We start from the raw sequence: 22,629 nt of genomic DNA, 5'->3' as shown, positions 1-22,629 counted from the left end.
TTTTTTCCCAAAATTTTACACTTTTCAGGACAAAAATATAATATTTAATTACCAATTGCTTAATGGTGCAATGCAATCATCTGACCCATAGGTGGCAGCCATCTCAAGCCAGAGGACGAGAGGACTCTAGCCGCCACGCATATAAAGGATTTATAGTGAAAAACTGTGTTTTTACGGGTTATACTTGTTAAGCTGCTCACCCCGAGCTATGAATGCTCTTCTCGTGCATTACCCTTGTCCTGTTCGCCTCTTGGCGTTCTCTGGGATTTTTGCACCCAGCAGTGTTTTTTTGGTTGGAAGATTTGCTGGTTTATCCGGGATGTTTCTGATGCGCGTCGTCGCTTTAAGATGTTCTCCGTTCAGAGCCGCATGGCTCACCACAGGGCTGTACCTAATCAATGAAAACTTGAAAAATTTAAACTTGAAAACTCTGACATTAAATTTCGATTTAGAGCTTTCGTGACTGCAGAGATTCATTTTCTTGGTTCTTTCGGTAAAGTCACGTAGAAGGGAAATAATAAAATAATAAAAATAAAATACAATTCTCACGACGTTTCGGCCACAACGCAAGCAGCCGTCCTCAGGTGAAGAACAGGGCGTTTCAGACGCTGTCTTTCCGACAACTCTGTTCCTCACCTGAGGACGGCTGCTTGCGTTGTGGCCGAAACGTCGTGAGAATTGTATTTTATTATGTTTAATTTTATTATTTTATTATTTCCCTTCTACGTGACTCTGACACTGGTGAGACTGGGTCATGAAGAAGGCTGCTGTCTCTAGTGTAGGCCAATCAGTCTCAAAGACAATGCCGTCTATTACCAGAGCATGTTTGTTTGCATGTTCAACACAAATACGTTTGGGTAAGAAGGGGCCGTCCATAAATGACGTCACGCGATTTTGGACGATTTTTGACCCCCCCCCCCTTCGTCACACGGCGTCACAAAAAGTCAGACCCCTCCCCTCAACAATGACGTCACAAATCTCTGCCCCCACCCCCCAAAAATAAAACATGCTTCAAATCGCTTTAAACTATTGTCATTGTAGTACGTATTTAATGTGGCGCTGCACTCTGATGTTGTAGGAGAAAATATTTATTAAATAGTCTATTTAATTAAGTAGAACGTGTTGTCTATATTTATTTAAAGTTGTGCATTTTGATGTGACGTCACATTTCTCACCCCCCCCTCCTCGTCACACATCGTCACAAATGTCTGACTCCCCCCTCTCCCCCCTAGGTGCGTGACGTCATTTATGGACGGCCCCTAATGCAGATTCGATTCTTTGCAAAATGTGTATCTATTTGACGTTTAAACATATTAACACAACTCCTGTTTTATTGCTAGAAAGGGTAAACACCTACTCATAGTTTTTCATACTTTGATACTGGAAAAGGGTCCCATTTTGTGCTCTACCTTATCCACACAGTGATAATGTAAATGGCACGTGCATACAAAGGTTCCGTGTGATATGATTGGTGTATTCAACGTAGCAAATCATTATGAATGCTCATCGATCCACAGCAATTGTTTTTGTTATTCTTCCCAGCAGCATTTGTTTAAAGCAGTAAAACACGGCTGGGCTTTAGCTCCGATTAGCGCGGTTGGCCTACGTACGGTGTACTGTACAAGAAGTTCAACATAGAGGGACTCCCCTACTTACGAAAAAGTTAGGTTCCAGAGTTCTGTTCGTAATTCGATTTTTTCGTAAGTCAAACATGTTGTAAGGCATGTACACTGAACACGGAGAATGGCTTTAAGAGTTGCAAAATCTCCTGTAGATGTCACTGGTTCTTCACGTTCTGCAGTTGTAGATGCCACCGCCGCCATCTATTGCGCGGCCATTGAACTTACGACTCTCGGTCCGAACAGCCGCAAATGGACGTATGGACCAGGTTTGTTCATATCTCTGAAAGTTCGTAAGTCGAATGTTCGTAAGTAGAGGAGTGTCTGCATGCACATTAGTGTGGGGCGATGCATTACTGCAAACAAATACACCGAGACAAATCAAGAGGAACGCAACCGATCGGGACCACGAATGCCGATGGGAGACAACTTCAACCATTCGGAATAGTTAAGCCGGCTCGCGGGTGAGGACACACAGCACGGCCTCGGAGAAATAACGGGCCAGTGGACGAGACTGGAGATGGAACGGCAGCCAAGAGGGAGCGGGAACGAGAAGGCGACCGCCGTCGCGGGTGGAGCGACGAGATCAACCTCTCGTGCGCAGGAGCCAGACGCATTTCGTGGCATCGCCAGCCGGTCGAGTTGCCGTTGCTCCGGAGACCCGGGGGATCGTTGGTTGATGTCCGGTTGCCGGGTTGATGGCATCGGCCGACGTTTGTCCCATCTTCCGGTTGAGACGGCGAGATACAGCGATGGCGTGGGGAGGCATTCGTCCAGCATGGCTGATGTTTCCATTTAAAATCCTACTTATCCCCCCCCCCGCCCGCCGGCTCCGTGCTGGTTATTATTACACAATGTTACATCTCGGGGTGGAGATTCAATTCGAAAAAAAACATTTTCATTCTTACGTGATTTGATGCATCGTCATGGGATAGAGAATTCAGATGAATCATTGCACCCCCTACTCAATGTCCATCGCGACAGCGCATTAACACACACGCGTCCGTAGTTCATGTCAAAGCGCCGAGGTCATTGGCGGAAACTCCAGGTGTAGTAAATCACCGAGTGCCGTCCCAGGCCTCGCATGTGAACAAGAATCGTTTTCATCTTCTTGGTTCTTTCGGTAAAGTCACGTAGAAGGGAAATAATAAAATAATACAAATATAAAACAATAAAATTCTCACGACGTTTCGATTGCAACAAATTTTCTTGCTGTGGTTTTCACACCTGATGACGATTGCTTGTGTTGCAATTGAAACGTCGTGAAAATTGTATTGTTTTAATTTTATAATTTTATTATTTCCGTTCTACGTGACTTTACCGAAAGAACCAATAATATGAATCCCTGCAGTCACGAAAGCTTTAAATCGAAAAAGAATCGTTTTATTTCATCGCGACCTTTCGAGAAAAAAAAAACGCTCCTCCACTGCCGTCGGAGCCGCAATGAAGAGCGCTCATTCACACACCCACGCGTTCGACCGGGGCCCACAGCCCACATTCCTGCGTGGACAGGGGCTCGTCGGGTCAAAGGGGTCCCTAAGCATCACACAGGGACCCAATAGTCAGAGAGCAGGGACAGACAAGCAGGGACAGACAGGAGCTATCAGGGCCGGTACAGAGAACTCCAGGGCCCAGACAAGAGCCCCCTGGGTTAGATAGGGGACCTAGAGGCTCAAGACGGGAATCCAGATACCAGGGAACAGGGCCTCTGGTCGAACACAGGGACCCCGTGGTCGGCACGCAGTCCCCCGACCGAGAACGGATGTCCTGGAGCCAATCTGGGCAGTACAAACTGAACTCCCCCCGGCTGAGCATGGGGCCCCCACTAGGCAGAACACGGGAGTGCCACCGGAGCCACTGCAGGGGTCTCCGGGGCAGAATGAACCCCCACGCTGAGCACGAGAGGCACCTAATCTGGCCGAAGCCGCCACTGGGGCGGGAACCGGCGACGGCACGGGCCCGCGGCTGCAGGGGCGCCAGCGTCCCCGTCAGTGGAACGAGCGACAGAGCGCGCGCGCAAGTCCCGGACGAGGGACGCGCTGGGGAAGGTGGCGGCTCCCCATCGCGACTCAGGGCGCCGGCGCCGTCAGCTGCGCGTGCATGCGCGCCAGCACGTGCTGGACGCTGGCGAAGCTGGGCCGGTCGGCGGGCGCGTGCGCCCAGCACAGGCGCATGAGGTTGTAGAGGTCGAGCGGGCACCCGTCGGGGCACGCGAGCACGTTGCCGTCGCGCACAAAGTAGATGACCTCCTCGTGCGACATGCCGAAGTAGGGCTGCAGGCCGTTCGAGAAGATCTCCCAGAGGACGACGCCGAACGCCCACACGTCCGACTCGCTCGTGTAGCGGTTGTAGAAGATGGACTCGGGCGGCATCCAGCGGATGGGGATGGCGTCGTTCTCGTTCGCCTTGTAGTAGTCGGCCGCGTATATGCTCTGCGAGAGGCCGAAGTCGGAGATCTTGACGACGAGGCGGTTGCCGACGAGGCAGTTGCGCGTGGCGAGGTCCCGGTGCACGAATTTGCGCTCGGCGAGGTAGGCCATGCCGGCGGCGACCTGCGTGGCCACGAACAGCTTGTCGGCACAGCACAGCGACACGGGCTCCGAGCCGCTGCTCTGAGCCGACAGCGTGGAGCGGTCGCCCTGCGTCGTCGTCGTCGCCGTCGTCACCGTCGGCACTGCCGCCGGCGACGACGCCGCCAGCGCCGCCTCGGAGCTGCAGCGCCGCAGGTACTCGTTGAGGTCTCCGTGCGGCATGAACTCGAAGAGGAGGCAGAAGGGCTTGCCCACGGCGCACACTCCTGTGGGCGGCAAGTGTGTGTCAGATCGTGCGTGTGTGTGTGTAGCGGTTAGCACGCTGCGCTACGAACCCGGCCACCCGAGTTCGATTCCCGCTCAGTTTCAGCTTTCAGTTTCATGTATTAGGTATAGCCCTGTGAGCCATTCGGCTCTTGAATCGGGTGCAACCGCAACAAACAAAAAAACTAAAAAATGAACAAGAAAACATCTTAAAGTGAATATGTGACTATGTGCAAACAGAAAATCCAAGAAAAGACAGAAAAATGCAGAAAAAGCACCGTACACCAACGCTGTGTGCAAAAATCCCAGTGGGATGCAAGTCAAACAACAACAACCACAAGACAACTTAGATTAAGGCCATCAGTCTAACTCCGTACTACAACAAACAAACATGGCCAAACCAAAAAACTTTTCGAAAATCACCAAAATAAAGCCATGAAAGCAATGTAACGGCCAACACCAGTGAGGATTACGTGACCCGGTCCTGGGCCGTTGCCAAGGTCTACTCGGCCTTAAAATTAGTACTCGGTAAGGAGTGTAAACATCAGTAATGGGGAGACACCTCAAACTGCCCCGTGACCTCCTGCCTTCGACATTTCACGTGATGGCCTCAAAGTGCACGTAGCCGGGCACAAGCTTGGGCGTGTGTGCGTGCACATGCGAGCGCGGGTGCACGTGCGTGCGTGCGTGCGTGCGGATGTGTGTGCGCGTGTGCGCTTTTGTCACCCAGCAGCTTCACGATGTTGGGGTGCGTGAACTCCGCCATGAGCGCCGCCTCACGGTGGAAGTTGGCCTGCATGTCTGGTGAAGCCTCCTCCTTCAGCATCTTCACGGCCACCATGGTGATCGCCTCACCCACCAGCAGCCCCGGGGCCCTGCCCCACAGGAGTCGGGCGGGGACGGGTAGGGAGGACGGGGGCACGGGGGGTCACAGGGGTCAGACTCGGGGGGGGGGGGGGAGGTGGGGGGATGCTCCTACAAGCGTGACCGATTTGCAGTGCGGGTCACAGGTCGGGCGGACGGGCGGGCAGGAGGTGCGGCGCCCACCTTGCCTGGAAGACGCGGCCGAAGGCGCCCTGGCCGATGTCGCGAACGTACTGGATGTTGTTGCGCGGGTACTCGAGGCTCTGCAGCCGCGAGCTCAGCAGGCTGGACAGGCGCTGGTACATCGGGTTGGGTGGGATCCGCTCCAGCAGCACGTGGTTCGAGGGCGCCTCGCATGGCGGGCCGGCCCTGCGGAGACACCGCACCACCGTACCCAGTGGTTCACTACCTCGCCTGGTATACATGTCCTTTGGATTGCACTCTCATGCTCACATGTCCTTTGGATTGCACTCTCATGCTCACATGTCCTTTGGATTGCACTCTCATGCTCACATGTCCTTTGGATTGAACTCTCATGCTCACATGTCCTGTGGATTGAACTCTCATTCTCACATGCCCTTTGGATTGCACTCTCATTCTCACATGCCCTTTGGATTGAACTCTCATTCTCACATGCCCTTTGGATTGAACTCTCATTCTCACATGTCCTACAGTCCATTTCTCACAATCGCTGGCCCCACCCTCTTGCCCGATGCGGCACCCCCCCCCCCCTCTCGGGTCAATATAATGCTTCGTCCACAGCAGTCTGATTCTCTCGTGATCTATTGTTTTTTCTACCTACGTGACTTTACCGAAAAAAACAAAGAGTATGGTATACAGGAGGTCGTGGGTTCGATCCTGAGCCTGACGATGCCTGTTGTATATTTGGAGATTAACACGTAGGCTTTGGCGACCAATATCATCCATAATATTGTTTTTTTTGGGTTAGATCGCGTAAATTTATATATATTTGGAGTTTGCGTGTCTCTCTCTCCCTGTGGTTGTGTGGATATTTCTCTGGGTCCTACGATTTTTCCCTCCACACTTAGAATCAACATGCGTTTAAAGAATTTGGCTGCTATACATTTCGGCATGATAAGCCACTTGGTTGAGCTACATAGCTCAGTGGGTTTTACCTGGTAAAATAAATACGTCATTTGGTAAAGAGTAAAAATAAAACGACACCGCACGCACCACCATGCCGCATCACACAAATCCGTACCCGCGCCAAACCGTGCGAGGTAGCGTCAATCCGCACCACGCTACGGAGTCATGCGACATGACTTCAGCGTCTCATCACAGTCGAAGTGAAATTGTTACCCTCCAGAAAGGGAATTTAGCTAAATTAAGTGCAGCACCTGTGAAGCTGTCTTCATTTAGCCCAGTGCATATTCATATTCACAGCCCAAGCATCAGTGCATTGACAAGACAAAGGATCCCCCGTATCGCCTGTAACAGACTGTTTGGGGCAAGTGCTGAACACCGAGCAGCACCTATGAAGGCCAGCACGGCACACGAGGGGCTGGGTGGCCAACACCACGCCCCGACCGCCTTTGTCTCCCCAGTGGCCGAGTTCACTACACACTGCACCAGGTGCTCACTTAACGCCGAGTCAATCTAGGGCTGGCTCAGATATCTGTTACTGGTGGCGAGCGTTGCGTTCCCGCACCGCTCGCCGGGCCCGTCCTGGCGCTCCTTGTGCCGCTGCTGCTGCTGGCGCCGCACGGCGTTGCACACGGCGGCCCCCAGCAGCACGAGCAGCGCGGTCGCGCCCAGGCCGGACACGAGCGAGATCACCACGAGCATGGAGTGCGTGGCCGACGCCGCAACGGGGGGCGGCGCCACGTGCTCCGGCGTGCCCGCGTCGTGGCGAGCACCGTCGCCGCCACGGCGACCGCCGTCATCGCCGCCGCCGGCGCCGTCGCCGGCACCAACGCCGCCGTGACTACCGCCGGCGCCACGGTCGCTGCCGCCAGCACCGGCTGCTCCAGCGGTACCACCTCCACCAACGCCGCCGCCGCCGCGCGCTGGAGCCACCTCTACTGCCGGGGCCACGGCGCCGCGCGCGGGGGATGGAGTCGTCGGAGCCGCCGACGCCTCGCCGGGCGATCCTGGGCGAAGGGAGCGCAAGCGTCAGCCGTGCGTGGTAGAGGGTGCTGGTGGGGGTGGGGGGCTGGTGGGGGGGGGGGGGGAACGCGAGGGCTGGGGGGCCACGTGAGCAGGGCGGTGTGGGGTGAATGGCAGGGACAAGGCGGCACCTCCCGACTCTCAGGGTGCAGTAAAATCATGAACGCGCGGCGAGCGCCGTGTGATGGAATCTCGCGATTCAATTCACGTTATTGTAATGGGTCCACCGTGAGCACTCGAACGGTTTTGACTGATGGAATTGCTGTCAGCGGACAGCATCATCTCCCCAAATCCGACCGACCTCAAAGACAAAGATCCCCCTTATAGCCTGAACAAACTGTTGGGGCAAGTGCTGTTAGCGAGCAGCACCTACAAAGCCCGGCACGGCACACGAGGGGGAGGGTGGCCAGCACTGCGCCCGACCACCTTTGTCTGGCCCAGTGACGATGTTAACGACACACCGCACCAGGTACTCATTTGAGGCTGAGTCGACCCCCCCCGCCGCCACCACCCACCGGGCCCCTCCCCCTGCAGGGAGACGCGTGTGCGCGCCTCGGCGCTGCCGTGAACGTTGTCGGCGCGGCACGCGAAGTTGGCGGAGAGGAAGACGCGGAGCCGGACCCAGGACTCCGTGACCGCGCCGCGCGTCACCACCTCCGGCGAGAGCTCTGGAGGGAGCTGTACGCGGCGACACGGCGACACTCACGGTGACACTCACAGAGATACTCACAGTGATACTCACAGCGATACTCACAGTCACATTGCGACACAGCAACACAACGACACTCACAGTGACACAACGACACTCACAGTGACACTGACAGAGATACTCACAGTCACATTGCGACACAGCAACACAACGACACTCACAGCGACACTCACAGTGACACTCACAGCGATACTCACAGTCACAGAGCGACACAGCAACACAACGACACTCACAGCGACACTCACAGTGACACTCACAGTGACACTCACAGCGATACTCACAGTCACATTGCGACACAGCAACACAACGACACTCACAGTGACACAACGACACTCACAGTGACACTCACAGCGATACTCACAGTCACATTGCGACACAGCAACACAACGACACTCACAGTGACACTCACAGAGATACTCACAGTCACATTGCGACACAGCGACACAACGACACTCACAGTGACACAACAACACTCATAGTGATACAGCGACACAATCGGTTTAAATTACAACTCAATGCTGCGATGCGCATCACAACTGGGATTCTAAGTGTAGGACCTGGTGTGGGTCCCAGTGTGGTGCCCAGTGTGGTGCCCAGTGGGGTGCCCAGTGTGGGTCCCAGTGTGCTGCCCTGTGTAGGACTCACGGGGGCAGCGTCACGCGTCCACGTGAGTGTGGGAGGAGGGAGGCCCCGAGCTCGACACAGCAGCACCAGCTCGGCCCCGTGCCGAACCTGATACTCGGCCTCCGGGGCCTGCAGCATGCGCGCAGGACCTGCGGTGCCCACACGGCACGGAGTGACACGGCGTGGAGACAGAGACACGGGACACAGAGGGACGAGATGCACTGCGTAGAGACGCGCAGAGACATGAGACACGGAGACATGCGCACGCGTGGCATGGGGACACACAGAGACACGGCGTGGATACACAGACAGAGAGAGACGCAGCATGGACGACGAGACACACGGACACGCAGCTTGAGACAAAAACAGAGATAGACACAGGACACGGAGACAAAGAGACACACCGGACACAGGGACACGCACCTTCAGCACTTGCGTGGTCCACGCTCCTCTCTGCAGAGACACGGGCACAGTAGAAGGAGGCAGCGTTAAGGTTCGGTGAAGCTCAGTGTCGCCGCGTGCCCCTGCATGTGTAGTGACATAGCGCTGACTGTGGTACAGCAGCCGCAGCTGCAGGTAGACACTCAGCATACACGCCGTTGAGCATATACACGGGTGTGCCGGGAGGGCCGAGGCACTGGGGCAAGGGTCACGGTCGACCTCGAGGGGAATAAAAGCAGCAGAGAGCGGGAGCTCCGGGCTGCCGGTTCTGGGAGTGGACTCGTCTCGTCGCCGCCGCCTTCGCCCGGTCATCGCGCGGCCGGACAGAAGTTGGCCGTCTCGGTCGACGCCGTCGGTGCAACGCGGGCAGGGTCGTGTCTGTGACGGGTCGTGTCTGTGACGGGTCGTGTCTGTGACGGGTCGTGTCTGTGACGGGTCGTGTCTGTGACGGGTCGTGCGGCAGAGTGGTCGTGAGAGAGAGGGGGGGCCCGAGTTGGTGGCGTGAACTCCACACCAATAAAAGGGGAGGACGGTGCCTCGTGCGACTGCCTCGTCTCCGACTGAGTGTGTGTGTGCGACGCACGCCACCCGCACGCGCACACACACAAGCCTCGAGCAAGAAGGAAGAAGAGACCTTCGACACTACATATGTACGCTCAACTTCTTTCGCACCGTACGCAGTCTGCAGCCAGCTGGACTAATCGGAGGTGCGGGGGAAGGACAACAAGCTAAACACAGAAAGCAGTTCGAAAGAAGCGCGTTTGTCAATCTAGATGATGATTTAAAAGTGCATAGCTCCAGTGGCTTCTTAATATCGGAAGGGAGAGCGTTCCAGACGGCCGTAGAAGCGCATCTGAAAGCGCGCGATGCAGTGACCATCTTTGTTCGAGAGCAAGCCAAAAGCCGGTGCTGCTGGGAGGATGACCGGAGTTCACTTGATGATGGTTCATGCTCATTGTCCCTGTGTCCCCCTCCCCCTGTGGTCCTCATGTCTCCGTGTTCCTGTACCCAATGGCAGCACCACGGCGGCGAGATGTCATCTTCCTCGCCTGGTGTACAGGAGGGCGTGGGTTTGATCTCGACCCTGACGATGCCTGCTGCTGTGTATTTCGAGTCTGCGTCTCTCTCCCCGTGATCGTGTGGATTTTTCTCGGGGTCCTCCGGTTTTTCCCTCCACATTTAGAATCAACATCACGTGTTTAGAGTATTCGGCTACTATACATTTCCACACGATGATGAGCCAGTTCGTTGAGCTATCATTTGTGATAGCCAAGTCGCTTCTGACAAAAGAGCTATTATAGCTCAGTGGGCCTTACCTGGTTACTTAAAACATTGATTCGTTTATAGTTTAGTCTCCGTATCTCCACGTACTCCCGTCCCTGTGTCCCCACGTCCCTGCATCCCGACGTCCCAACGTCCCCATGTCCCTGTGTCCTCACGTCCCTGTGCCCCCGTGTCATCACGTCCCCGTGCCCCCGTGTCATCACGTCCCCATGCCCCCGTGTCATCACGTCCCCGTGCCCCCGTGTCATCACGTCCCCGTGCCCCCGTGTCATCACGTCCCCGTGCCCCCGTGTCATCACGTCCCCGTGCCCCCGTGTCATCACGTCCCCGTGCCCCCGTGTCATCACGTCCCCGTGCCCCCGTGTCATCACGTCCCCGTGCCCCCGTGTCATCACGTCCCCGTGCCCCCGTGTCATCACGTCCCCGTGCCCCCGTGTCATCACGTCCCCGTGCCCCCGTGTCATCACGTCCCCGTGCCCCCGTACCCTCACGTCCCCGTGCCCCCGTGTCATCACGTCCCCGTGCCCCCGTGTCATCACGTCCCCGTGCCCCCGTGTCATCACGTCCCCGTGCCCCCGTACCCTCACGTCCCCGTGCCCCCGTGTCATCACGTCCCCGTGCCCCCGTGTCATCACGTCCCCGTGCCCCCGTACCCTCACGTCCCCGTGCCCCCGTGTCATCACGTCCCCGTGCCCCCGTGTCATCACGTCCCCGTGCCCCCGTGTCATCACGTCCCCGTGCCCCCGTACCCTCACGTCCCCGTGCCCCCGTGTCATCACGTCCCCGTGCCCCCGTGTCATCACGTCCCCGTGCCCCCGTGTCATCACGTCCCCGTGCCCCCGTGTCATCACGTCCCCGTGCCCCCGTGTCATCACGTCCCCGTGCCCCCGTACCCTCACGTCCCCGTGCCCCCGTGTCATCACGTCCCCGTGCCCCCGTGTCATCACGTCCCCGTGCCCCCGTGTCATCACGTCCCCGTGCCCCCGTACCCTCACGTCCCCGTGCCCCCGTGTCATCACGTCCCCGTGCCCCCGTACCCTCACGTCCCTGCGTCCCCGTGTCTTCACGTCCCCGTGCCCCCGTGTCATCACGTCCCCGTGCCCCCGTACCCTCACGTCCCTGCGTCCCCGTGTCTTCACGTCCCTGTCCCTCTCCCCCCCCGCCCACCGTTCACGGTGAGCAGGGCGGGCCGCGAGTACTCCACGCCGAGGCTGTTGCGCGCCGCGCAGCGGTAGAGGCCGCCGTCCGTGCGCGTGGCGCCCCGCACGCGCAGGTTCCCCGACGCCAGCACCGACACGCGGCTCGACTCCTGCAGCGGGGAACGTGGATGGAGGAAACACGGTGTGGGTGGGCACGGGTGGGGGGTCCGCAGTGGGGGAAACACGGGTGTGGGTGGGCAGGGGTGGGGGGTCCGCAGTGGGGGAAACACGGTGTGGGTGGGCACGGGTGGGGGGTCCGCAGTGGGGGAAACACGGTGTGGGTGGGCACGGGTGGGGGGTCCGCAGTGGGGGAAACACGGTGTGGGTGGGCACGGGTGGGGGGTCCGCAGTGGGGGAAACACGGTGTGGGTGGGCACGGGTGGGGGGTCCGCAGTGGGGGAAACACGGTGTGGGTGGGCACGGGTGGGGGGGTCCGCAGTGGGGGAAACACGGTGTGGGTGGGCACGGGTGGGGGGTCCGCAGTGGGGGAAACACGGTGTGGGTGGGCACGGGTGGGGGGGTCCGCAGTGGGGGAAACACGGTGTGGGTGGGCACGGGTGAGGGGTCCGCAGTGGGGGAAACACGGTGTGGGTGGGCACGGGTGGGGGGTCCGCAGTGGGGGAAACACGGTGTGGGTGGGCACGGGTGGGGGGTCCGCAGTGGGGGAAACACGGTGTGGGTGGGCACGGGTGGGGGGTCCGCAGTGGGGGAAACACGGTGTGGGTGGGCACGGGTGGGGGGTCCGCAGTGGGGGAAACACGGCGTGGGTGGGCACGGGTGGGGGGGTCTGCAGTGGGGGAAACACGGCACGTGAGGGCACATCCGGACACACGAGAACACAGGTGGGGTCACTGGGACGCACAAGGACACGAAGGGATACGGTGAGAGGCATGCCGAGATACGTGGGGCACACGAACGTGAGGACACTTGGGGACACGTGGAGGCAAGGGAGATATACAGAGAGACAGGAGGGCACAGAGGCACTCCACAGAGGGGGCACGGAAAGATGGAGGGGAAAACGAGGTACGAACAAGTGAACACAGACAGACAAGGAAGCCGATGGCAGATACGGATGGGTCGGGATGGGTCGAGATCAGGTGGGGCGGCTACGCGGTCAGGTGAGGCGAGGAGGGTCGCGCCGACCCCTCACCCTGAGAGGAGCGTTGTCTTTGGTCCAGGAGATGGCCGGGGTGGGGTTGCCCATGGAGATGCAGGGCAGCACCACCTTGGCGCCCACGACAACCGCCACGTCGCCGGGCGGCCGGGTGACGCGCGGCTCTGAGAGCGTGCGGGCACGCGCGCGCACGCACGCAGATGCGCACACGCACGCACCACGTTCAGGGACACGCACTCAATTGCGCATCCACAAAACGGACACGCGTGTGTGTGTATGTGCATTCACTCGTACTCGTGCGTGAACGCACGCACACACACGCGAGAGAGACTCGAAGCGAGACGTGTAAACACAGGGCAGCAGCAGGGCGGCAAGGGTCACGCAGGGGCAGCGTTGGGGGCAGCACAGGGCAACACAGGCTGGGTGCGGGCAGCACGAGGCAGGTGGAGGGAGCACGAAGCAGCGGGGCAGCAGCAGGGCAGCACGGGGCGGTACTGGGGTCAGGAGTGAGGAGCAGATACGGTGGCGGGGCAGCACGGGGCAGCAGTGGGCAGCACACAGGGTGGCGGGGCAGCAGCACCGGGCAGGAGTGGGCAGCACACAGGGTGGCGGGGCAGCACGGGTCAGGAGTGGGCAGCACACAAGGTGGCGGGGCAGCAGCACGGGGCAGGAGTGGGCAGCACACAGGGTGGCGGGGCAGCAGCACGGGTCAGCAGTGGGCAGCACACAGGGTGGCGGGGCAGCAGCACGGGGCAGGAGTGGGCAGCACACAGGGTGGCGGGGCAGCAGCAGGGCAGCAGCACGGGGCAGCACGGGGCAGTACTGGGGTCAGGAGTGAGGAGCAGATACGGTGGCGGGGCAGCAGCACGGGGCAGCAGTGGGCAGCACACAGGGTGGCGGGGCAGCAGCAGCACGGGGCAGCAGCAGCGGCACGGGGCGGTGATTGAGCGCCACGCACTCATCTTGACCTGCAGGGCGGCGCAGGCGTTGGCCGGGGTCCCGTGCCCGTTGGAGGCGGTGCAGCAGTACACGCCCGCGTCCGGCTCCTCCACCGTCACCACCGTGAGCAGCTGCCCACCCTCGCCCAGCCGGTAGCGCGCGTCGAAGCGCCTGCGGTACACACACGCACGCACACACACACGCACACACACACACGCACGCACACACACACAACAACAACCGCCATTCGCCACTAAGTGGCGGTGACGTCACCACGACGCTTGTGCCAGGCCATGTGCACCTTGAGGCCACGTGAAGTGTCGAACGCCCGCTGGCAGGAGGTCACGGGGCAGACCCAGGTGCCACGGGTCGACTGACCGAGATGACCGAGATGACTGGCTGATGCACCACCTGTGCCCCCTACTGTGCCAACTTGCTGTGCTTTAGCCACCCGGCGCTCCGCTCGTTGTTGTGAGCGTCGCTCCTCCGCCCTCCGTTGTTGTTGGAGGGCGACTGCCTCCAACTGCCCAGTAGCGTCCTTCACGAGCCTCCTCCACTGAGGCCGATCTTGACACCGCTGGTACCAGTCATCGGCAAGTCCACTCAGCTCCACGTCCTCCTGTACCACATCACTCCATCTCTTCTCTAGCCCGTGCCGCGCCCGTTTAGCCCCCTCGATCCGGCCGAACAAAAGCTGTTTAGGCATGCGGTGGCTGGGCATGCGGGCTACATGACCCAGCCAACGCAGCCTTGCCTGCCGGAGGAGCTCACTGATGGGACTTTGCCCAGATCTTTCAAGGACTTGTGAGCTCCTCACACAATCCAGCCTGGTTAAACCCAGGATGGATCGTAGGCAGGCCAGCCTAAATGTTTCCAACCGGCACACACGCACACACACACACACACGCACACACACACACGCACGCACGCACACACACACGCACACACACACGCACACACACGCACGCACGCACACACACGCACACACACACACGCACGCACGCACACACACACACACGCACACACACACGCACGCACACACACACGCACGCACACACACCCGCACGCGGACAGAGGTGTAGATCCACACCCAACCCCCACGTGGTCTGCCTGCACAGGCTGTCGGGGCGAGTGCTACTAGCGAGCGGCACCGATGAAGGCGCGGCACGGCACAGCGGCACCACGCGCACGTGCTGTGTGTGCGCGCGTGTACGTGTGTATGTGTGTGCGCGTGTGTACGTGTGTGTGTGTCTTTGCTTTGTCTTTGTGTGTGTGTGTACGTGTGTGTGTGTATGTGTGTGCGCGTGTGTACGTGTGTGTGTGTCTTTGCTTTGTCTTTGTGTGTGTGTGTGTGTACGTGTGTCTTCGCTTTGTCTTTGCCTCTGCGTGTGTGTACGTGTGTCTTCGCTTTGTCTCTGCGTCTGCGTGTGTACGTGTGTGCTGTCTGTGCGTGCCGGAGGAAGTGGCGGTGTCGCGGATCGTGCAACTTTGCTACGAACCCGACGCCCCGAGTTTGATTCCTGGCCAGGGGTAATATCAGTGGCGAGTGCCATCAGAGCCGGCCCTGGACCTCACTTCAATGAGCTGAGCTGGCTCACCTCACGGGCACGTGGTTGCGGGACCAGGTGATCTCGGCTGGTGGGGAGGCCGTCACGTGGCACGTGAAGGATGCCTCCTGCTCCACCAGCGCATCCTGGTTCTCGGGCCCCAAGGTGATGACGGGTCCTTGGGACGGACGGAGACAGAAATCCACCCCAATAGCCTCACGGTTGGGCTCGGAGATGTTAACGACCTCACCTGGTATGCGGGAGGTCGTGGGTTCGATCCCAACCCTGAAGCCTGTATATTTGGAGTTTGCGTGTCTCTCTCCCCGTGGTCGCGTGGATTTTTCCTCTTGTTTTTCCCTCCACAGTTAGAAACATGCGTTTGAGTATCTGGCTGTTATACATTTCCACGTGATGATGATAAGCCACTTCGTTGAGCTTTCTTTTAGTGGCCAGATCGCTTATGAAAAATAGCTCAGTAGGCCTTGCCTGGTAAAATAAAATAAAACTATTTTGTTTATTTATAGTTGTATGGTGGTCCCTTCAACATAATCAACGACCGCTATTCGCCACTAAAAGTGACAGTGACGTCACCACAGCCCTCGTGCCAGGCTAGGTGCACACCACTGGCTGGAACAGTCCCCGCACCTCGTCGTGGTGTCACGCGGGAGCACGGTGGTGCAATGTGACGAACACAGCGCTGGGATGCCAATTGGAGAGAGAGAGAGAAACAGCTTGCCGTGAGTCAGCTGATCAACCCCTCATGGCACGGCTGCCATCCATCACAGTGGCAAATGGGGGGTGGGGGTGCGAGGGGGGTGCGAGGGGGCTGCTAAATAAAATGTTGACCAAAGGACAACACAGGCTGGAGATTGAGCCCTTCACACACAACAGACAAACGTACGGGTGGTCCATACCTCTTGGCAAGAGTTGCCACATGTTCACTGTAGACCAAACCCGGATATCTCTCTATCTCTCGGTGAACCGAGGTCTATAAACACATTCCTGCGGAGGGAGCTGGTAGGAACGTTGGGTTGCTGGGTCAATGGCCAGGGTCAACGGCGGCGTGGTGTATTCCGCAAATATGCCCGACTGTGAGGGCGGGCACAAGCCGGCGTGAGTAGGTTAAACGTTGAGTTTTATAAGGGCACCACGGGGTGACCAGCCCCTCCCCACCCAGCCCCACCCAGCCCCTCCCCACCCTCCCCACCCAGCCCCTCCCCACCCTCCCCACCGAGCCCCTCCCTCCACACCCAGCCCCTCCCCACCCTCCCCTCTCCACCCAGCCCCACCCCTCCCATTTTTGGATTCACGACGGACGGACGGACACAATAATCCCCTGTGGGCTGGTGTAACCAGGAGGTTACTACCAACATCAAAACTGATCAAGGGCAGCAAGAGTGCCAACACATCGCGGTACAAATCAAATCCTGCCACCCCGAACACAGCTGCCAATTCCTGGACTGTCTGGGTCAAACTTGAACAGGTGCGCAAAAGCTGAAGTGCAGGGTGATTGGGGTCGTGAACGTGGGTGGGTGGTTAGATTATTGAGTGACTTTGACAAGTGAGTGGGTGAATGAGTAAGTGGATGAATGTGCTTGAGTGAGTCGGTGAATTCCTGAGTGACTTGACACATGAGTGGGTGGAGATTGGAGGGGTGACGAGGTGTAGGGAGATTGTAAAGGTGACGAGGTGTGTAATGGTGGAGACGTGGTGACGTGCAGACGAGACGAAGGGAGCGCGAGACGACGACATGGAGGTTGACGGGGATGCGACGTGAAGACCGGTGGAAGATGAGGTGGAGAGGGAAGGGAGGTTGAGGATGACAACACGGTGAGATGATGATGATGATGAGGTGACGGCGAGGAGTGGTGAGTCTGACGAGGAGACAGACAGAGGGAGGCTGCGGAAGTGGATAGAGAGAGAGAGAGGGCATGGGTGGCTTCGCAAACATCTCTCTCTCAGCCCCCCGAGGATATTTCAGAGCCCATTGTCAGCGAACAGCTGTTCACCGCGTAAAAGTCACTGCAGTGTAAGCCAGCGGTTTTTCTAGGTCAGCGTTCAATGGACATACATAATAGAGATTTTTTTTGTTGGGGTTAAATCGCGTGAATATTAATGTGTCGTTAAACCCGCCACCACCCGGACACGGCCGATCAGTAAGGGGTTTGTCGCGTAAACAAATCAATTCGTCACGAGTACAACACGCCGGTTGTGTGTTGGAGAGTTAAAACCACAGCGACATTTGCAATTCGAGTACCCGTGACGTTTCGCCGGTAATTACAACAACCGGCATCGTCAGGTGACAGCCACAGAGTTGTGGAGAAATCCTCCTCCAGCATCGCTCTTAAATAGAGGGCACGATGTGGCTTTACCTTTGAATTTCTGCATCTTTTAAGGGACTCCAGCGAAGACAAAAAAACAAACCTCGACTGTGGATAGTATTGGTCGCCAAAGTTGAAGGAGGCAATCTTGATTTGAAGCTTTCGTGACTGCAGGAATCCATACTCTTTGGTTCTGTCGGAAAAGTCACGTGGGTAGAAAATAAAATAAATCACGACGTTTCGTGCGCTTGTGTTGCGCCCGAAACGTCGAGATTTATTTTATTAAGTACCTACGTGACATACTCTTAGTTCTATCGGTAAAGTCACGTAGGTAAAAAATGAAATTAAAATTAATAAAAAATCATTTTTATTTAATATTTTACCTACGTGACTTTACCGAAAGAACTATGAGTATGAATCCTTGCAGTCACGAAAGCTTCAAATCTAGAATACCTACGTGACTTTACGGGAAGAAGGCACCTTATTTTTTTCTTAAACGCCGGATAATCACATTCAGACGGAAATGCTTGGCCCAACGCATGTGACCCCCACACTGGGGGAGGAGGTGGAGTGTTTGTACTCTCTCTATACTGTATAATGGACGGGCTGATTCAAACGAATGCCGTGACACGGGCCACCAGATGCCACAAATCCAACAGCACAGTTATTTGGCTCGCGGGGCGGGGTGGGGGTTGGTTCAGGTCGGACTGACAATACACACAGCCTACAGTCACACTCACACACCACTCACAGTCATACATCCTTACAGCGGCATCCCTACTACCCAGTCTGCACTTACCACACTCGTTTACCGTCACACAGGGCACATGCACACACCCCACACTCAAGCACTACACTATCAAGAACTACACCCAATATATACACCCCTACGCTGCATCATATACTGAACACCCATACACCCATACATCCTATGCACCCCTACACTCTACACACCCCTACACCCTATAAACCCCCAACTTCTCCACACACCCTACACCCCATACACCCCCACACTCTACACACCCTACGCCCTATACACCCCCACACTCTAAACACCCCTACACCCTATACACCCCCACACTCTACACACCCCTACACCCTATAAACCCCCAACTTCTCTACACACCCTACACCCCATACACCCCCACACTCTACACACCCTACGCCCTATACACCCCCACACTCTAAACACCCCTACACCCTATACACCCCCACACTCTACACACCCCTACACCCTATAAACCCCCAACTTCTCTACACACCCTACACCCCATACACCCCCACACTTTACACACCCTACACCCTATACACCCCCACAATCTACACACCCCTACACCCTATACACCCCCACACTCTACACACCCCTACACCCTATACACCCCCACACCCTACACATCCCTACACCCTATACACCCCACACTCTACACACCCCTACACCCTATACACCCCCACACTCTACACACCCCTACACCCTATACACCCCCACACTCTACACACCCCTACACCCTATACACCCCCACACCCTATACACCCCTACACCCTATACACCCCTACACCCTATACACCCCTACACCCTACACACCCCTACACCCTATACACCCCACACTCTATACACCCCTACAGCCTATACACCCATACACCCTATACACCCCTACACCTTAAACACCCCACACTCTACACACCCCTCCACCCTATACACCCCTACACCCTATACACCCCACACTCTACACACCCCTACACCCTATACACCCCCACACTCTACACAACCCTACACCCTATACACCTCCACACTCTATACACCCCCACACCCTATACACCCCTACACCCTATACACCCCACACTCTACACACCCCTACAGCCTATACACCCATACACCCTATACACCCCTACACCCTATACACCCCACACTCTACACACCCCTACACCCTATACACCCCCACACTCTACACACCCCTACACCCTATACACCCCCACACTCTATACACCCCTACACCCTATACACCCCCACACTCTATACACCCCTACACCCTATACACCCCCACACTCTACACACCCCTACACCCTATACACCCCTACACCCTATACACCCCTACACCCTATACACCCCCACACCCTATACACCCCCACACTCTACACACCCCCACACCCTATACACCCCTACACTCTATACACCCCTACACTCTACACACCCCCACACCCTATACACCCCTACACTCTATACACCCCTACACTCTACACACCCCCACACCCTATACACCCCTACACTCTACACACCCCTACACCCTATACACCCCCACACTCTACACACCCCTACACTCTACACACCCCTACACCCTACACACCCCTACACCCTATACACCCCCACACTCTACACACCCCTACACCCTATACACCCCTACACCCTACACACCCCTACACCCTATACACCCCCACACTCTACACACCCCTACACCCTATACACCCCCACACCCTATACACCCCACACTCTACACACCCCTACACCCTATACACCCCTACACCCTATACACCCCACACTCTACACACCCCTACACCATATACACCCCTACACTCTACACACCCCTACACCCTATACACCCCCACACTCTACACACCCCTACACCCTATACACCCCCACACCCTATACACCCCACACTCTACACACCCCTACACCCTAAACACCCCCACACTCTACACACCCCCACACCCTATACACCCCTTCACCCTATACACCCCTACACTCTATACACCCCACACTCTACACACCCCTACACCCTACACACCCCTACACTCTACACACCCCCACACCCTATACACCCCCACACTCTACACACCCCTACACCCTATACACCCCTACACTCTACACACCCCCACACCCTAAACACCCCCACACTCTACACACCCCCACACCCTATACACCCCTACACCCTACACACCCCTACACCCTATACACCCACACACTCTACACACCCCTACATCCTATACACCCCCACACCCTATACACCCCACACTCTACACACCCCTACACCCTATACACCCCTACACCCTATACACCCCACACTCTACACACCCCTACACCATATACACCCCTACACTCTACACACCCCTACACCCTATACACCCCACACTCTACACACCCCTAAACCCTAAACACCCCCACACTCTACACACCCCCACCCCCTATACACCCCTACACTCTATACACCCCTACACCCTATACACCCCACACTCTACACACCCCTACACCCTACACACCCCTACACTCTACACACCCCCACACCCTATACACCCCCACACTCTACACACCCCTACACCCTATACACCCCTACACTCTACACACCCCTACACCCTAAACACCCCCACACTCTACACACCCCCACACCCTATACACCCCTACACCCTACACACCCCTACACCCTATACACCCACACACTCTACACACCCCCACACCCTATACACCCCCACACTCTACACTCCCCTACACCCTAAACAGCCCTACACTGCACCCTACACCAATGTACCCTATACACCCAGACACACACACACTCGCTCTTCGTCTGCACAGTCTCCACCACCTCCTCACCCCGCGTCCACCACCTCCTCACCCCGCGTCCACCACCACCTCCTCACCCCGCGTCCACCACCTCCTCACCCCACGTCCACCACCTCCTCACCCCGCGTCCACCACCTCCTCACCGTCGGGGGAAGCGGAGGCCACGCAGAGCCACAGCAGCAGGGCGCGCACGCCGCATCCCGCCATCGTTCCCCTCCTCAAGGCCGCGCAGACGAGGTGGGGAGGGACAGGGGGGGTGACGAGGTGGGGAGGGACAGGGGGGGTGACGAGGTCACGAGGTGTGTGGAGATTGAAGAGGTGACGAGGTGTGTGGAGATTGAAGAGGTGACGAGGTGTGTAATGATTGGAGACGACGTGACGAGGTGTGTAATGGTGGAGACGAGGGTGACGAGGTGGGCGAGTCGTAGGAGTTGAGACGAAGTGGAGGCGAGTCGACGCGTCGTCAGGCGGGGACGAGACGAGGTGGGGGGGGGCAGAGAGGACGAGGGTGACGAGGACGACGAGGTGGGGGAGGGTGACGAGGGTGACGAGGTGTGTAATGGTGGAGACGAGGACGACGAGGTGGAAGTTGACGCGGATGCGACGTGAAGACCGGCCGAAGACGAGGTGGAGTGGGAAGGGGGGGGGGCTGAGACAACGAGGTGAAGACGAGGAGTGGAGAGACTGGCGGGGGGGAGGAGACGAGGTGGGAGAGGGCTGATGAGGTGGACAGAGAGAGACAGAGAGAGGCGAGAGAGACAGAGACAGAGAGAGAGGCGAGTCCGCCCGGGGATAGGGGACAGCGCCGCCTCTACCGAGGCCGCCGCAGCGACGGACAGCGACAGGTGGCGGGGACGGGGAGGAGGAGGGGAGTGCGGGGACGCGGGGAGGATGGGGTAGGAGGATGGGAGGATGGGGGGCACGGGGAGGATGGGGCAGGAGGATGGGAGGATGTGGGGCACGGGGAGGATGGGGCTGGAGGATGGGAGGATGGGAGACACGGGGAGGATGGGGCAGGAGGATGGGAGGATGGGGACGCGGGAGGATGGCGCGGGAGGATGGGAGGATGGGGCTGGAGGATGGGAAGGCGGGGAGGATGTGGCTGGAAGATGGGGCTGGAGGATGGGGGGCACGGGGAGGATGGGAGGATGGGAAGGCGGGGAGGATGTGGCTGGAAGATGGGGCTGGAGGATGGGAGGATGGGGGGCACGTGGAGGATGGGGCAGGAGGATGGGAGGATGGGGCTGGAGGATGGGGACGCTGGGAGAATAGGGCTGGATGATGGCGACACGAGGATGGGGCTGGAGGATGGGGACACGGCGATGATGGGAGGATGGATCCAGGTTGATCCCAGAGGACGACTGTGGAAACTAGGTCGAGCAGATGTCGTCAATAAGCCACTCCCAAGATAGACCCGAACCTCAATCGGCACTCCTCGGAGTCGTGGCTGATTCCGTGAATATCATCAGCCCTGGGGTTGGCACCACCGTGACCTG

At 57.8% G+C, this 22,629-nt stretch overlaps 1 protein-coding gene across 1 annotated transcript; it reads right to left on the bottom strand.

Annotated features, from left to right (window-relative positions):
* Positions 1 to 1,313: 1,313 nt before the first annotated feature.
* Positions 1,314 to 22,503, bottom strand: MUSK (muscle associated receptor tyrosine kinase). The gene is made up of 12 exons (XM_078620791.1): positions 21,277 to 22,503; positions 15,314 to 15,440; positions 13,735 to 13,886; positions 12,813 to 12,940; positions 11,631 to 11,772; positions 9,162 to 9,191; positions 8,760 to 8,887; positions 7,921 to 8,083; positions 6,948 to 7,389; positions 5,462 to 5,647; positions 5,141 to 5,289; positions 1,314 to 4,416 (listed from the first exon to the last, which is right to left on the bottom strand). The coding sequence occupies exons 1-12, from the start codon at positions 21,338 to 21,340 to the stop codon at positions 3,689 to 3,691; spliced, it is 2,439 nt and encodes an 812-aa protein (XP_078476917.1). The 5' UTR covers positions 21,341 to 22,503; the 3' UTR covers positions 1,314 to 3,688.
* Positions 22,504 to 22,629: the final 126 nt, after the last annotated feature.

The sequence above is a fragment of the Lampetra planeri genome, chromosome 3 (assembly GCF_965212315.1).
Source record: "Lampetra planeri chromosome 3, kcLamPlan1.2.h2, whole genome shotgun sequence".
Classification (NCBI taxonomy): Eukaryota; Metazoa; Chordata; class Hyperoartia; order Petromyzontiformes; family Petromyzontidae; genus Lampetra; species Lampetra planeri.
Note: the sequence above shows the minus strand (reverse complement) of the source record. Positions and strands in the feature narration are given on the sequence as shown.

Excerpts from the sequence above, each read along its gene's own strand:
- MUSK (XM_078620791.1), bottom strand. The coding sequence starts at position 21,340 with ATGGCGGGATGCGGCGTGCGCGCCCTGCTGCTGTGGCTCTGCGTGGCC. Across the intron at positions 11,773-12,812 it reads AAGACAACGCTCCTCTCAGG|GAGTCGAGCCGCGTGTCGGT; the intron begins GTGAGGGGTCGG and ends TCCCCGCTGCAG. Across the intron at positions 8,888-9,161 it reads GGACCACGCAAGTGCTGAAG|GTCCTGCGCGCATGCTGCAG; the intron begins GTGCGTGTCCCT and ends TGGGCACCGCAG.